The 16,695-nt window shown below is 54.1% G+C and overlaps 4 protein-coding genes and 1 non-coding gene across 5 annotated transcripts; 3 read left to right on the top strand and 2 right to left on the bottom strand.

Annotated features, from left to right (window-relative positions):
- Positions 1-1,115: 1,115 nt before the first annotated feature.
- On the top strand, positions 1,116-2,818 carry J4E86_004358 (uncharacterized protein; the record flags this gene model as incomplete). Its single annotated transcript, XM_051444900.1, has 3 exons — positions 1,116-1,282; positions 1,346-2,109; positions 2,160-2,818. 3 exons carry the CDS (start codon positions 1,116-1,118, stop codon positions 2,816-2,818), a joined length of 1,590 nt encoding a protein of 529 aa, XP_051304525.1.
- A 624-nt stretch (positions 2,819-3,442) lies between these two features.
- On the top strand, positions 3,443-4,972 carry J4E86_004357 (uncharacterized protein; the record flags this gene model as incomplete). Its single annotated transcript, XM_051444899.1, has 1 exon — positions 3,443-4,972. One exon carries the CDS (start codon positions 3,443-3,445, stop codon positions 4,970-4,972), a length of 1,530 nt encoding a protein of 509 aa, XP_051304524.1.
- Positions 4,973-5,412: 440 nt separating this feature from the next.
- J4E86_004356 lies at positions 5,413-5,484 on the top strand. Its single transcript has one exon. It is a non-coding gene; the product is annotated as a tRNA-Arg (tRNA).
- Positions 5,485-10,434: 4,950 nt separating this feature from the next.
- Positions 10,435-12,071, bottom strand: J4E86_004355 (uncharacterized protein; the record flags this gene model as incomplete). The annotated part of the gene is made up of 3 exons (XM_051444898.1): positions 10,435-10,586; positions 10,644-11,987; positions 12,044-12,071. The coding sequence occupies 3 exons, from the start codon at positions 12,069-12,071 to the stop codon at positions 10,435-10,437; spliced, it is 1,524 nt and encodes a 507-aa protein (XP_051304523.1).
- A 1,066-nt stretch (positions 12,072-13,137) lies between these two features.
- On the bottom strand, positions 13,138-16,282 carry J4E86_004354 (uncharacterized protein; the record flags this gene model as incomplete). Its single annotated transcript, XM_051444897.1, has 2 exons — positions 13,138-14,334; positions 14,384-16,282. The coding sequence occupies 2 exons, from the start codon at positions 16,280-16,282 to the stop codon at positions 13,138-13,140; spliced, it is 3,096 nt and encodes a 1,031-aa protein (XP_051304522.1).
- Between the last annotated feature and the right edge of the window lie 413 nt (positions 16,283-16,695).

Here is a 16,695-nt window from a genome sequence, read left to right as displayed (position 1 = left end):
ATATACCGCGATATGAAGGAATCTTTTCACCAGCGCATATTCGCACCGAGATGGCCGCGACCGGCACCGGCACCTACACTGTGGCCACAGTCACAATTCGCTTCAGGGGGCATTGCCAATATCCCTCCGCCACGGAAAGATGGCGGGCCATCCGAAGACCGACGAGCACGCTCAGGACCAAAGATTACTACGGCCACGAGGCACATCTCAAGCTTAGCACAGCAGCCACAGTAGTAGCGCTGCAACACGCTTTGCCGTCCGCGGTGAGCAGCTGGAGAGGATGAAGAATCAGCTGGGTCGAGGAGCCCAGTAACAGATAGGAATCTGCTGGGCTACCCTAATCAGGACTGTACACTACTTTGTTTACATGCATGCGGGTCATTTGCATTTGGGTTGGAGTTGTTAGCATTGTACTCTAGACGACGTTATGACATATCGCACTTAATGGATGTAATCGATTACACTATTTTGCCTTGCATGTCACAGGGTCGAAACCATGTGAGCCTGATGGCGGTGTGGTGGGTCTCGTGCGGTTGATAGGCCGAAGGGTCTCACACGGAACTTGAGGCTCGACGAACCCTTGCAGTGGGGTAGTGGGCAGGCATATCAGTCGCGACTTCCCAAGCAGAAGGCGGAGGAGAATCACATGTACCTTTGACTTGCCTCAAATCTAATTCCCTAATTCGCTATACCGACACGCGTAGCCATCTGGAAGTCGATAGAAACGGAGACGGCCAGATTACTTGTCCGAGGACTGCGACAAACGTCGGCGCTCTTATCTCCGCGTCGCCATCGCGTTTCCGCCACCGTAACTCGTCCAGAGGCTACGTCAAGATATCGTACCAAAACAAATCCGTCGCAGGCAGCGCCCCAAGGGTGCTCTGCGACACGCCGCAAATACCGCCACCATTCCACCCTCAATCTACTTGTCGCGTCCTTTTTCTCTGTCATCACAAGCATTGTTACTTTCTGCGCGCCTGCGAATGCTACGAAGTTACCTAGCTAGACCCAGCGCCCGCAGCGTCATACATAAGAGCGCGGGATTTGGCGGCGCGAGCTACATCAGTCTGAGCCTGAGCACGCCCATTAGAATCGACAATACAGGGAATTCGACCATGGCCGGGCAAGACAGCGAAGAGGGGAGGCAGGGAGGTCAGCAGGCTATGCTGGCGAGTCAACGCGCAAAAGAGCAGGGAGAGGCGCAGGGGAGGTTTTCTAAATGGTTTCCTCTATCAGCCAAAGCTGGATTCGACCAGTGGTGGGCAGGCCTATCTCCCATGGCGTAAGTAGTGACTCTGTTTGAATTGCGTATGAGACGTATACTGACTGCGCATGCGAATCTTAGAACAGAGCACCGCGTCCTCTCTTACATCCCACATCTCCAGAGCCCACCCACACATACCCAAACGGGCACCGCTCCTGCCTCGGCCGTTCCATCCACAACAGACCTCGATGCGCCACCGAAGCACCCCGAAGACCACACCACGACGAATGCCACCAACGACCCATATGGACCACGAAGATGGAACTCACAAATGGTGGAATTGAGTGGCAAGGACCGCGCGCTAAACGAATTCTCCGTGGAGCGACTGGGCGAGGACGTGGAGAACAACTTGGTCATGCTGCACGGTTACGGTGCTGGATTGGGCTTCTTCTACCGCAACTTCGAGTCGTTATCCCGCGCTGAAGGCTGGAAAGTCTTTGCGCTGGACCTGCTCGGCATGGGCCGGAGCAGTCGACCGGCCTTCAAGATCCATGCCAAGGACAAGGAGGGAAAGATCGCGGAGACAGAATCCTGGTTTGTAGATGCGCTCGAAGAGTGGCGGATAAAGAGGGGGTTAGATCGCTTCACGTTGCTAGGACACAGCTTAGGAGGATACCTAGCTGTTGCCTATGCACTGAAGTATCCGGGTCATCTCAACAAGTTGATACTTGCGTCTCCAGTCGGTATCCCCGAAGACCCGTACGCGGTTGATGAGGAGATGCCTGATCCGCAAGATTCGACTATGGCGAACGAGTTCACCCAGGATGCGGCCGACACGAACCGGAACGGTGTACAGCCATCGACAGCGGATAACAACAACTTCATGAATCAGCGAAGCAAGAATGGTACGTACCGTCTGGGACAAATCTGTGAAGCCTGACTGACTCTTTGACAGAGGGCACTGCAAAAGAGCCCAAACAGCCACCGAAAAGACGATTGCCCTGGTGGCTTTATTCTCTCTGGGAGGCCAACATGGTCTCGCCCTTTACCTTTGTACGTTGGTCGGGACCCCTTGGCCCGCGTCTAGTATCAGGTTGGACGTCACGCCGCTTCTCACAACTGCCGGAAGAGGAGGCTCAAGCCCTGCACGACTACAGCTATGCTCTGTTCCGCCAACGGGGTAGTTCCGAGTATGCGCTGTCGTACCTGCTTGCTCCCGGTGCATTCGCCCGAAGTCCGATGATTCGAAGAATTCAAGGCGTTGGTCGACAATACCTACAAGCACATGACAAGCCCACAGTGGACGGCGACACCGCCGCCAATCCCACCGCACAGCGCGAGACTAGCTTCCCAGTCGTCTTCATGTACGGTGAAAATGACTGGATGGACGTCGCTGGTGGTTTTGCTGCCGCAGAGAAGATGAAGGAGGAGCGGGAGCGGATACTAGTGAAAGCATCTGCAGACGAGAAGAATGACCATGGTATAGGCAAAGTCGTCATCATCAACAAGGCCGGTCATCATGTGTACTTGGATGGATGGGAGCAGTTCAACCGCGTCATGTTGGAAGAAATGAATGAAGTTCGACAGAGAGAACAGGCAAAGAGGCGCGCATAGATGTCGACGCATTAGACGGATAGCATTTTTGGGCGTTTTGTTCACGTATAGCGTTCGATTGCGAACACATTGGATCTACCACCCTATTTAGTATAGAGCCTCTTTAACCGCAGGCTTGCTTCAACTCATGCAAATTCTCAACCCACCACAACCAGTGTCTTACCTTGTATCGGTGAATGGTACCCCTCAGTTCCGCAAGACGATCTCACATGAGCCCCTGCATACTTCACCCCCGCCCCGTTCCGTACACATCGCTCACTACTGCAGGGCGCAAGACGTGTCACCCATTTCCGTGAAGGATAGCCAGCACGGCCTTCCTATCGCATGCTAGCATTGTGGGGTAAACAGGTATGCCAGCAATCCATGTCTTCACCGCCCCAGCTAAGCGAGCGGGTGCATCATCGGAGTGCCAGACCGACTTCGCGCCGGATGCACAGCATCTGATATAGGCACGCGGGCCCCTCGTACGCGGTGCGCATTCTCTTTCACGTGCACGCAACCGTTTGGTGGTGGTAGAGAGAAGGATACGACCCGAGGACAAGATCCCATAGCAACACTCGCACCTCGTCGCATTCACATGTCATTTCTACCGACACGCGCACGGCATCCCCAGACAGAGGCGTGATGGCGCCGCAAACACTCGACCAGATTGTCAAAGGCGCGCCGGCGCCGAGCACGAGCTTGCACAGGGTGGCCGAGAGCGTCGAGCGAGACCCGCCGCCCTATTCAGCGTCCATCCTCGCCGACCCGCCCCACGATGCCAACGGCCGCCTGCCCACCATCAAGACGCCGCGCCCGCCCGTCCTCAGCGACCCGACGTCGCTCCTGCCCTCGTCGCCGCCCCAGATCTACCTCAACCTGCTCATCCTCGAGGCCAGCCTCCGCAGCCAGTACCTCACCCTCCGCGCCCGGCGGCGGCAGAACACCTTCGTCCTCACACTGCTCGCCGTATGGATCGGCTTCTGCTTCTACCTGCTGTGGCTGCGCCCGCGAGAGGATGGCAAGGGCATTGGCGGATCGCAATACTGGCTCGTTGACATGCTGCAGAAGGTGGGCTTCATCACAGGCGTCGTCACCGCTCTGCTCTTCTGGGCGACTGGTCAATGGGAAAGAGGAGTACGATGGCCACGACGCTGGATTGGAGTCGCGAACCGAGGCCTGAGGGGTATGAACGCTAAGATTGTGGTCATTAGAGGGCCATGGTGGAGGGAGCTGGTGGAATGGGGACACTTCATCGTGCCATTTTCCGGCGGGCTATGGGGAGGCGAGCAGGGCGGCAGTTCATACCACTTCATCAACATTGCGCAGGAAAACAAGCACGCCTTGGACGGCGGCCGACCCCGCCATCGCATAACGGAAGACGGCAAGGAATACGCCGAAGAAGACATTGCGCCTGGAGGCGACTACATCAAGCTGCTCCTGCTCCCGAAGCCTTTCACGCCCGACTTCCGACAAGAGTGGGAGGTTTACAGGAACGAATACTGGGCCACCGAAAACGAGCGACGAGCTGAGCTGCGGAAGCGCGTCCGGGCCAGACAACGCGAGATTGCAAGAGAAGAAGGAGGCTGGCTTTGGTGGACCGGCTGGCGGGGATGGAAGCGCGCTCGCGGTATCAGTGGACGGAGTGCAGACGTAGAAAAGAGCGGACACCACCACGGTCACAGCCACAGTCTCTCTCACACTGGCTCGCGGAAACGGCGACTGAGCACCTTGCAAGCCGCCAGAGGAAGAGACGGATCGCATTCGAGAAGTTCGTCCCGCAGCACGACGCCCACACCAGACGTAGACATGGACGGTCGCCTCCGCCCAATGGAAAGCCATGAGCGCCGGTGGAGCAACGCGTCGAATAGCACAACTACAAGTCGCAAGTCTTCTCTCCGCTCCAACACAACCATTACACAGGGCAACGCGCAGTCGGCACGCCAGCCACCGCAAAGACCTGCCGTCAGCTCTCGACCCAGTACGCCTAATGAGGGCAATCTACCTTGGCAGAGTAAGAGGGCGAGTATGCTTAGCAACGCCTCAAGCATGAGTGAAATGGAAGAAGACGGCGGGTATGAGGCTGCCACGGAGGGAAGAGCAGACATACGACCAACACCGAAGAGAAGGACGAGTCGGGAAGGCGGTGGCAGTGGAAGGGCTGAAAGCGCCTAGAACGACTTTGACATGTCGTGCACTGGGGTGGTTGATTGATATTCGTTGACGGGTTACGCATCTACGTTCTGGCCATGTTTTATGATACTCTGGTTTTTAGCGCGTGGGTTCTTGTAAGATCAGCGAGCATTTTGTGATGGAGCGGGTGTATAGTAAGAAAGGGGAGGCTTACATACAAAAGAGATATCCATAGTATTCATCAGCATGAATTCGAATGTACCAGCCCAGCTGCCTCGTGAGGTTCTATCCATCGTAACCCAGAGCCAAAAGCAGAGTACCGATAAACCTGAAGAACAATGAAATAGTGTAGAGAGCCGAACTTGGCCGGCACATGACCGAAGGAGCTTTTGCTCTGCGAGAGGGGTCTCAGGAGCGCACCTCCCGTTTTGACAATAATGTTATTTTTTTGTTAAAGAGGAATTTACCATCAAGCAACATCTGGCCGGTTGGCGCAATGGTAGCGCGCAGCCCTCCTAAGGCTGAGGCTGTGGGTTCGAGTCCCACATCGGTCGCTTTTTGCTCCCGTGGACGTCCAAACATTCCATTCTCATCCAAGAGAACGAAGTGTGGCATCGGCCGCATTGGCGCTGAATTTTTGCGTGGTGGCGGGGACTGAAAGTGGGGTTGGCTCCACGAGTATCCAGGAACATCAAGCAATCTACCCAAACATCTAGATTCTGTCTCCCTAAACAAGGCCTATCGCAATGACCTTCGTACTTGAAGTTTCTATGGTATTCAGCTTCTCTTCGAATGAAGTTCAATAAATGTGTGAGAGACTAAGGGGCTGAACCTTTTTGTCACTCTCTGCACTTAAGTTGAAGCGACAGACGAACAAACTCTGCCACACACCAGCCCAACCTTTAGGAACGCTTAATTACGATTAGGCTCGACCTTCAAGACTTTGCCTGAATCTACAGCACTTTTGAAGCCGCTGTCATGTGAAATGAAGATAACGTGATTTGAATATTCCTGGCTAACCACTCAGTTCTCTCGATACCCGAATGAAGGCTTAAAGGATGACGGCCTCAGGGCCACCGGCAAATAAGCCAGCACTTGAGCAGTCAGGTTTCTACGGCAGTGTGCTTATACAGTATTCTTCATCTACTGCCCACCTTCTTATCACAACATTTGATTTCTGTAAACACTTCACTTCTTGATCGCGGTACGAGGTCTTGAGGAAAGCACACCCTATTCGATGAAAGTAATCGGGTAGAGGATACAATGGGGGCAGGATACATTGAACAGAAAGGGTCGCAGGATGCCAATATCAACACTGGTAGAAGGCGCTCGATTGATGGCGCACTTTCTACACACATGCGGCACACATTTCGAACGCTCAGTGACGTGCCTCCTGAAGCTTACTGATACACTGTCAATGCTACAATAAGCTGGAAGGCCTTTATGAGCCGCGCAATAGTAGCCTCATTCTGTGTAGCGTAGTAACATAGTGACAAGTATCAATGCAGCGGTACAGGTACTGTCTCCCTAATCATGTAGCTTGCGGAACCCCGCCTATATGTCCCTTCCTCTTTGTCTAAAGACCAGCAGGTATTCCTTGACATTAGAGGCTGCGCCACGAAGGTTGCCGAAAGCCTATTCCGTGAGGGTGACACCAAAGGTGACTTGTTTCATGCCGGTTACTACTCACTGTAGGTAAGGTCTCTGTGCCAAAGATACGCATTAAACGATCATGAGCCTAGAGCACAATGGTTCGCGTCTTCGTCATGCATGCCCGGCCATGTACTCAGGTACGAGACTTTGGAGACGTGGTTTGAGGCGATTGGTCCAGGAATACGAGTTAAGACGCGTTGGTCCTGGCCGAAGGCTTTGTAACAAATGCCGCATTCAGTGACATCTTGCAGTCAGGTAGCGATGAACCTTCCAGCCAGTGTCCGCGAGAATGCTCAAGTTGGTCGCTGAGACATGTTCCACGCCGGGTGAGTTTGAAGGAGGGAAGTGTCAAAGCTGCTCAGATTCAGCCTGCGAAGATACGTTCTACGACTGGTATCTAGTATCGCTGGCGAGCCTGTCTGAGTTAGACAGAAAATGAGATTCAAGATAATTACCTCTTTTCGCGAAAGAGGCGCTAGAAAGCGTCGCTCCTGTCATTCCTGTCACTCACCGTGCCTGCGGTAGTCACCGAACAGGTTGCTGCTCATGCAATCGGCAAGACCAGACTGCACATCCGCATGTGCAAGGCTCGCATAATGTATACGGGTGCACAACGACGGCCTGCGTTCAGAGCGGGAAGTAGTTTGTGATTGCTATCTAAGCGACGAGTGCTCAGGAGCTCGCGTTACCGCGCCGGCGAAACGGCAGCTGCAGCACTACTGGTAGCCCGAGCCAAAGCGAGCCGACAACGACAAACGTCATCAACCCAACCCCCCGTCCTCGCGATACCCTCAAACCCGTAAAATCCAGCTCTTTCGCAATCACAATTAAGTTCGGCCAATGAAAAAAGTGACAGACCGTCAACGCCTTAAACTTTGAAACTCCGGAACAGTCGGAAATTGCCTCCTTGGGTATAATCTCATGCACGTGTTGGCTGACGTGCCTTTTCCAGTGCCGCAATCCTGCCGCCTCTGCGTATCTCGCTCTTCGCAACCCCCCACACGGTGACCAACTTGATCGTTTTCTGCGCCCGCGCGACGATAATGACTGTGTGCAAAACGCTAATGGGACAAAGGGAAATGAAATGAATGGGTAAGACGAGGATGATCTGCGATATGTCAGTCGATGCTCGGTCGTGTCTCGGAAGCAATCGGCTAGCGCTCAGACATGGGAGTGAATGATGCGCTGTGTAAGGGAGGGGGCCTGTGGCTGTGCTGGCTGCCGTGCGCGACGGTTTGAGCAGGTACGCACCTCGGAGTTCCAGCTCGTTTACAGGACCAGCTCAATGTTCTGCATGTATCGCGCCGGTGCCTTCACACACGCTGCACTTGTTGCTGCCGGACCGCTTGCACGATGGGCAGCCCTTGCCGTTGCAGGCGTCGCACTTTGTGGTTCCATTGCCTTTGCACGTCGGGCAGTCCTTCATGGTGCGTAGTTGGCCGGATCGAGCGGGCGGAAGTGGTAGCCGGGGTAGATGAGGCGCAGCTGAGAGAAGCAGAGAGAGGGAGAGATGAAGTCGAGTTGCTTTCTGAGAAGGGCAAGATATCTTGGACGGGACCCCGTATTTAGACGATCGTAACGGAGAGAAGGGGCGCAGTCGCGGTGAAATAGTCCGTTGATCTTGATTTAGGAAGGCAGTACCACGGTCATCAAGATGAGCAAGACAGTAGAGATGTTTCGAAACACACAGTAGTCCACGGGCCCGATAAGTGTCAGGGTCGCTTTATATAATTTCCCCCATTTGGGCCCCGCGCGCGCACCCGTACCTCATCATCGCAATCTCACCGCGGCCGCGAATAGTGAAGCAAGCTCGCAAGCTCAGCCCCCGTCGCTTTGCATCCAACAGCTGTCCAAGCTCCTCACGATAGCTTTTCAGGGTCCTCCAGTGGGAGTAGCATCACGAGAACAGGGCGGCAGGCCATTCGGGTCCACTTGCACTATGTACCATGCCTCTGGAGAGGATGATGTCAAGGTGCATCACCGGAGGGCGATGGAATACCTCAAAGCCCCTGCCTGCTCTGATGCACGGAATGCTCTTCCCCTTCCAAACAGCTCCCGTGGGCCAATCTCTCTTGGCCTCCTTGTGCTCCTGTCGCATGCAAACAGCTATAGCATGGGACCTACTGCCGCCACAGCCGGCCTATGTCTTCATAGTGAATGCGGCGTTAGGATCGTGCCGCAACCGAGCCAGCTGTAAGAATCCCCGAAACCATAGATGCATATCCTGATTGGGCTTGCAACGTCGACGAGGACGTCAGACTGCATTATCCTAGGCGTCTGCATCAATCAGCAATCAGCCACGCTTCTAGCGCGTTCCTCTCAAGATTGCGCGCAGCGTCAGGTGTCACTATGGACAAGCAACGTCATTAGACGCCCCAATGGCCTTTCCGCGATGCCAGCAGTACAGGGCGCGGTACCAGTCAAAGGAGACGCTGTATCCGGCACGGAGCGGGCGAAGCTACGGGCACGTTGTTGAAGCATTGGTGAAGAACAACCCTTGGTGGAGGATAGAGGGTACATGCCTGATGCAGAAGGCACACACGTGGCAGGCTGCAGGAGCGTTAGTACGAACCAACATGGTGGGTAAGGCTGAATTTTGGTTGGTGGCGCCGTTTGATACATCGGCAAGGAACAGGGGTGGCTTGGTTTTCCTATGTAACCACGTAACTCCACCTTTCAGGCACAACGCTGGATGCCTTCAGACGTTTGTACGCTCGCACTAGGAAAACCCTCGCTCTAAAGCATGCACAGGTAGGTTCTGAGTAAGAATGACGGCCTCATGCTATCACTACTCGATCACATTCACCAGTGAAACGTGTGATGGGGAAGTCGTAGACTGGCATTAAGCCATTCAACGGGTCGACTGCATGTCCACCAAAGAAAAGTGATACTATGTCTCAGGTCCGTTTTACTATGGTAAAAGAACACAGACTTGAAGAATTCCATTACTATCCCCTCTCGGAAGACCCGACTATCACTCCGACATTGTTCTAGACCATTTCACCAAATGCTACACTGATGTCCGACTGGTCTAGAAAACAGCACTAATATCCTTGGTATCCCCAAGACATCACCAGAAAAGTAGGTTCAGATGCCGTGTACTCCTCTTCGTAGCGTAACCCTAGCGTTTCCGAGACGAACGCCCAGCCAAGTAACACGTTGAGACAGCGGACCGAAGCCAAACTCGAGGTTCCCAGAGCAAGCAGCGAGATGGCCTGATGCGCAAAGCTTAAGTATTGCAAGCCGGGCTTGTGAGGGTCCCGACCGGGTCATGTCTCAACGGAAGTATGGCCCCGAGTCTAGTCCACCTTGCCATGCTGTGCCACAAAAAGTCTGGTCAATTGTGCCATCCCCATACAAAGGAAATACGGACAGCTTCATCCTACAAGTCTACCTCGCTTGAGAGCCCCATCGACCTTAGGTCCGTCATGCTCCAGACGGAAGCGCACCTGCTCAGTTTCTCTACTTGTAAGACGTGGTGCTGTAAAGCAACATTCCCGTTTGCGTGGGAATAAGGACGCCAAGTAGCACGTGAAACAGTCTACCGTCAAACCTTCTACAGAACACCATGTTCCTCTCAAAACATAGTCTGATCGGGCTCTGGTGAACATGCGAGTAGTCAGGCCACAATGGACTCGCGGCCTAAGGCTGGTAACATGCCGCAATTTCGGACGCGAGGCGTGAAACCAAGACTCAACGAAAGGTAAAACCACCTCTCTAGGATCCGAGAACAAGTAGGATCAGGCATGTTTAAGTCTGACATAGCGACGCTCACAAGAGTTCCTCATTTCTTAAACTTTCTGCAAGTTTGTCCGGATACTCAACGGCTTCCAACGAGAATAGATTCTTCTCTACAACTTAGCCTTCACAGCCGTCCTCTCCATACCCGGTCCATCCCAGATATCCCGTTCAACAGCTCTCGTGTTGATATACTGCATGCCCAATTGCTCCACCTTTTCCACACCCAGTAAACGCATGCACGTCTCCGTTTCCGCTTTCAGAACTGTTTTTCACCATTAGCACCAACATTGTAGAAGTGGGTTACGCAACGAAGACTTACTCTCAAGAACCCTCGCAACACCCTCCTTACCACCCGCACCCAATCCAAACAACGCCGCCCGTCCCACGCCCACACCTTTGGCACCGAGACAGAGTGCCTTGACTACATCTGTCCCGCGCTTGATGCCGCCGTCTACCCATACCTCGATGCGATCGAATACTTCAGGACAGTACTTTCGTATCTCGAGAAGTGTGTGCACAGCCGGGGGCGCGGTGTCGAGAGCCCTGCCGCCGTGATTTGACAGGATGATAGCTTTGACATGGGGTGCGTGTAGAGAAGCCAGGTAAGCATCTTCGTGCGTTTGAATGCCCTTGAGTACAATGGGTTTGTCCGTGTGTTTCGCTAGCCAGGGCAAAGTAGAGCGCCACGTCAAATCTGCGGCTGTGCCCCAGAATAACGACTGACCCATACCCATTGACTTCGGCTTTGGTTTCTCATCTTCGCTGGCTTGTGTGGGTGTAACTGCGCTCGTGCTAGTCTTAGACAGCGATTGTGATTCCTGGACCGAGGCACGGACGGGGAGGTTGGAGCCGACGTTCTTGCTGCGCTCGTCGTGTTCGCGTTTACCGGGAACGGGCGCGTCGAGCGTGAGGCAGATAAATTTTATACAATCCAGTTTGTTCATGCGGGCGAGGATGGCTTCGCTCTTCTGGCGCTCGTTCTGGACGTAGAGTTGCCAGCCGAAGACCTGGCCAGGGGTGGCGTCTGCGACGATTTGTTCGGGCGTCATGGACGCGTTTTGTGAGATGATTTGCATGGCGCCGTATTGCGAGCAGGCTTGCGCGATGCCCCATTCGCCGTCGGCGTTGGCGAGGCGCGCCATGGCGGCGGGCGAGACGTAGATGGGGAGTTTGACATTGTTGCCGATGAAGGACGTCGATGTGTCGCAGCGGGTGCAGTCGACGAAGACGCGTGGCCGCAGCAGTATGCTTCGGTATACGCTGTTGTTGAAGGACTTGCTCTGCAGGTCGTCACTCGCAGAGAAGTAGTATGCCCAGGCCTTGTATGGTATCTGCTTCGTTGCCACCTCTTCAATCTCATCGAGGTTCAGCAGGCTGTCCAGATCCACCGGACCTTCATCCTGCGCCTCGCCCGTCTCTTCTGGTGTCTTCTCCTCTTTCGGGAGGGTGTCTGTGTTGATGGTGCCGAGCTTATCGGAAGCTTCGAGGTTCTCTTCGAGGATGCCCGGCGGGTGGATGGGATCGTATTCTTCGGTTGCGTCGGTGCCGGCGAGTTGGAGGATGACTTTGGAGCCGCCAGGGTGCTCGGGGATGAAGCGCGTTACATCGTAAACGTTGCCGTAAAGAATTACCCAGCAGCTTTCCGCTGTGTTGTGCTGCGCGACTGATTGGGAGTGTCAGCGATGAAGGTTCGATCGGAATGCGGAAGCGGTAACTGACCCTCGCCATAGTCGAAAACCTTTGACATGGTGCCGTGCGTTCAAGTAGTGGTACAATATGGAATATTTACAAGCACACACGCAGAAGACGCAAAACAGAACCCTACAAGAAAAGTGATGAAGATTGGAGAACGAATGAGTTCAATTGTTCCGACGACAGAGCAGACGCCGACGTCTTTTAGCCAACCCCAACCTGTGGGGAGCTCGGGGTAGTGCCATCCCGAGTCAGGCAAGACGGGCCGCATTTCTTCTTTTGCAAAGCTACCCCAGGTAAGCCGGATACGCTGATGGCTAATTGGCGGTCATTTGCTTTCCAGACTGTCTGACCTGATGCTGTGCTAGCTCCAACGCGGTGCACTGCTGCACTCTCTCTTCAGTACAGCTACACAATGGCGATATTAGCCTCAATTGTCGCGGCATTTGAACATCAATCATCCACATCACTGCATTAAGTCCTAGTGCTCAGCACTTATACGAACCATGCGGTATTTAATGCGATTGTTTCCTGAGTGCTTTTGTATTCTATGAGTATACCTGGCCAGATCCGCGGCTTGCGAAAAAAGATGCAGCATCGTCTGTCGCATGCCTCGTCATTAAACAGCCTCTGGACTAGATGCGGTGCCTTCGCTTTTCGCTCTCCTCTCACGTTGCAGCTCTCGAGTTCCTTTCCTCTGCCAGCCGTCGTTCAAATGATTTAAATGAAACTTGACTCTATCCTTCCTCGACTCATCGAATTCGTTATCCCTTGCATGTTCGTCATTGTCGTCATCGCTATCAGCACGTGTCGATGCTATGACTAGGTCTTCTAACTCGCTGTGAATATCCCACCGAGAGGCACGCTTTGACCTTCTGAACACTGATGGGCTAGGCCATGTTTTGGGAGCCGATTCTGAGATGGAACGCGAAAGTGTTGGTCTTGCCTGCCTTCCACTTCGCACTGCTTCTCTGCGCCGATGTAGTTGATACTTGGGTCGCTGGAGAAACCGTCCGCGTTGGGAATCATCTGCGCCAACTATTAATATGACATCCAGACTGGATATCAAATGGACCAAGATGCTAGACGATGGAATGTTCAGGAGCGAGGGGGGAAGATGTTCACCAACCCTCAACCGGAAGATCCGGCCAGCCATGCTCTAGCTCGCCCTCATTCGCAGCCTCTTCACCCCAGTCCATCTTCTCGAGCTCGTTACGGAAGAAGTCTTGTTCCTCCTCAAGAACGCCAGGTTTGGCACCTAGGCTTTCAGGGTATCGCTTGAGGTTGTGCCAGTGTGTAAGTGATCGTAAAGCCTGCTCGAGCGGAACACTTTCGTCGACCTCGGCATCCACGTCACTTCCTGCCAACCAGTCGTCTCGGAGCTCAGGTCGACAGTGCAAATAGACTGCAGTGATGACGCGCATGTTCGATTGTCGCCACTTGCGACCGCAGTACGGAACTTGATTCTTGAATAGCTTGAGTGTGTACAGGCGTAGTTCCGGCTGTGGTACCTTCAGGCTCTTGCGAAGGAATTGCGAAGACTTGTACGAAACAAGCATGAGGTTGCGATGTGCTTTGTTCTTGCAGATCTTCTGCATGATCCGCAGGTAGTTGATTGACGTGAAGAACGCGCGCCATGAGAAATTGGTGATTGGCTCTTTAGGCAGCTCGTTCGTTGGAAAGCCGAGCTCGTCTACCTCTGGAGGTTGTAACTGGGCAGGTGGTAGGGCTGGCTCAACACCTGATTCGTTCGAGTCTTCTCTGGACAGACGGATTGGGGGTGGGACGGCGTCGTCTTCGTCAGATTCGCCGTCATGCGCTTCTCCTTCGTTTCCTCCAACGCGGTCCTCTTCAGAGGCGTTCCTGGAATGTGTCCGGCAAAAGCTGAAGAAGTTTAACTCTTCCTGCTCACTCTTGAAGTTTACAATCTTCTCGACCTCTTGTAATTGTAGTAGCTTCAAGATCAACGGAACGTAGCTTGAGTCAACGAGTAGCTGCGTGATATACTCGAATTTGAGGATGTGGGAGACTTTGAACCATTTGAGGATCAATATAAGAGTGCCGGTGACTGCTTTATCCAGGACTTCTTGTGTGCGCATCGCGTCAAGCTCCTCATTCGTCGCCACGGTGCTACCATGTCCGTTCATGCCGCTCATGTCAGGCCGTCCGGCTGTCGTGCCGTTCTGGTTATCCTGAAATTGGAAACCGCTCTGGAGCCCGTTCGCGCCACTGGACTGTGTCACAAGTGCCGTGACGTGCGCAAGGATGGCTTTAATCAGAACAATTATTAGTGACTGTAGATTAGGCAGTGCGATGCGCTAGTGTACGGTCAGCTGGTGTATCCTCATTGAGTTTTGGCCCACTCACGTAGAATTCCTCGACCAAGTGCAAGCGCTCCTCATTGCTGCCGGGTGTGAGTTCTTTTGACTGAGCTTTCCCACTCGGTTCGAGTGACAGCTCCTCGATATCGGGGTTCTCGTCAGGGCCTGTCCAACCGCGCTCGTACTTCATAAATGCGACACGTTCCTCCCACAGCTGCTTCATGGCACGCGTGGCCTTCATGCGTTTAGCGAACAGTTCCGCGGCTTCCAAGATAGAAGCAGGAATATCTGAGCCCTCCCACTTGCGTCCCACCAGAAGGTCCTGTAGGTCGGTCGAGCCCTTTCCACCCAACTTGTTACTAGACTCGTCGAGTGGCGGATACAAGAACGGGAACAGTTGGTTTGTCTGGTAGTTCTGCTTCTTTCCACCTTTGCCACCGGGGCCTGCAGGCGAAGGAGGAGGTGAGGGTGCCGGAGTTGCGATATGAACCGGTTGATGCAGGATGGATGTGCTGTTCCCATTTTTGTCGCCTAACCCAGAGCCGAATACATGGTTGCCAGCGACCTTGTTGGGGTGGTTCTTTAGTGGCGGCAAGATGGAGTTGTTCTCTGGCTCAAGGGGGAACACGGGAAGCGGTGGATTGTACGCAGGATACTTGGAGCTTATCTCTTGTCTGAAGAGGTGATAATCAAGAGGGGACGCGGTGATGAGTGGCTGACCCTTGGAATCCTCTGACTCGAGGCTGGTGTCCCGGAAGGTCTCTTTGACCTTGGCAACTTCTGCAAGACCGCCGAAAGTCACCAACATGGCCTTCCAGAGTAGCAGTGAGATCTTGCTAAGCGGTAGATTGATCGACTCGTCCCACCGTAGTTTCGCGATAAGATCCACGAATAGCATAAGAAGACCTGGCTTCTCTAAGTCGAGGATGGCGCTTCTGAGGGTACGGCTATCCTGCGTCTTTTCCTCATCACGTGCGACTTCCAACAAGACATAGACTGCAGTCATGGTACACCAAATTTCGCGTCGTTCTGCCTCTTTCGAATCGCGTTGAGCATCAGGTGTGACATCCGCGCCGCATGCTCGCAGGAGCGACGAGCTGAGTGCGTCCACGATGGTCTGTACGCCATTACTCTCGGCGAGTAGGTGCACATTGCGCTTAATGAGCGAGGCCTGCCGACCTGACTTGATATATGCAGAGTTGCGCGCTGAAGTCGTGCTAGACTCTGTTGCCTCACCCGCAGCTGGGTCAGGCAGCCCTGCAGTCTCATGCCAGCACCCAAGGAGGACATAGACCAATGCTTCCAGTTTCTTCAACCTCAAGACAGGGTCGACTTCCTTGAGTCCCCCCAATAGATGTCGCACGAAGTCGTCGTGTTGTGTCGTCGTCGCCGAGGCCCAGTCCAAGCCATCCTCGCCATTGGACACGTCGTTTAGGCCATGAAATGCGCTCCACTCCAATGCATAGGACGCCTGGGTCTTGAGCAGCATTGCCTGCTCCTCGACGGCATACGAGAACCACTCCTCCAGCTCCTCCTCGAAACATGATGCGTCATCGTATGTGAAAGCGTACGGGGCGGGCTCGACCTTGGGTATGCCCCTCACGAGGTTCTGCAGTTGTGCGAGCGAAAGCGAATCGTTCTGTGGCGTGTCGGGCGGCGGTACAGGCGGTGCGGGCGGGGGCAGGTTCGGCGCGGGCGTAGGAACTGAATTGCCTCGTTGCAGGCCAGGGCGGGCTGGCAGCGTGAGGGGAGGCCCTGCTTGGGGCTGGTCCTGGTCCTGTTGCAGCAGTATGCGCTGCTGCTCGGCGGTATCGAGGGGCAGATTGAGCTCTTCCTCGGGCTCCGCCTCAATGACAGGGAAATCAGCGCTCGAATTCCCGATCAGCTCAGCTGCATCCAGTATGGGAGGCACGAGTGGCTCTCCGGGCACGTCGCTGTCGGCCATGGTCGGTCGCGTGAATTATGTGGGTGTGGGGTTGTCAGGTCGGTGGAAGCGTGCTACGCCCACCATGTCTGGGACTCCTTTCACGTGCAGATCATGGTTCTCAGACGGATCAGTTTGGTAGAGCGGCGAGGCAAGTGTCTTCACGGTTCAAGAAGGTGAGGTGCGCTGTGCATGCACGGCAGGTGGGATGCGCCGACCGCTAACGGATGGATAAGCAGGGCTCCGATTAGCGCGAATCCTGCTAAACATTCACTTGTTTCTAATGCCCATATGTTGCAAGTCATCCCAACAACACATCTCATATTACTCATAACACAACTAGCGATGGGTATTGAGTACCGAAATTCATGTACGATTGCAGAACGCCTCCTTGCTGTAAAATGTGTCGCTAGCCCTCAGAAGACGTAAGAGAA

Source organism: Alternaria arbusti (genome assembly GCF_024043155.1).
Source record: "Alternaria arbusti strain BMP 1465 chromosome Unknown scaffold_4, whole genome shotgun sequence".
Classification (NCBI taxonomy): domain Eukaryota; kingdom Fungi; phylum Ascomycota; class Dothideomycetes; order Pleosporales; family Pleosporaceae; genus Alternaria; species Alternaria arbusti.
Note: the sequence above shows the minus strand (reverse complement) of the source record. Positions and strands in the feature narration are given on the sequence as shown.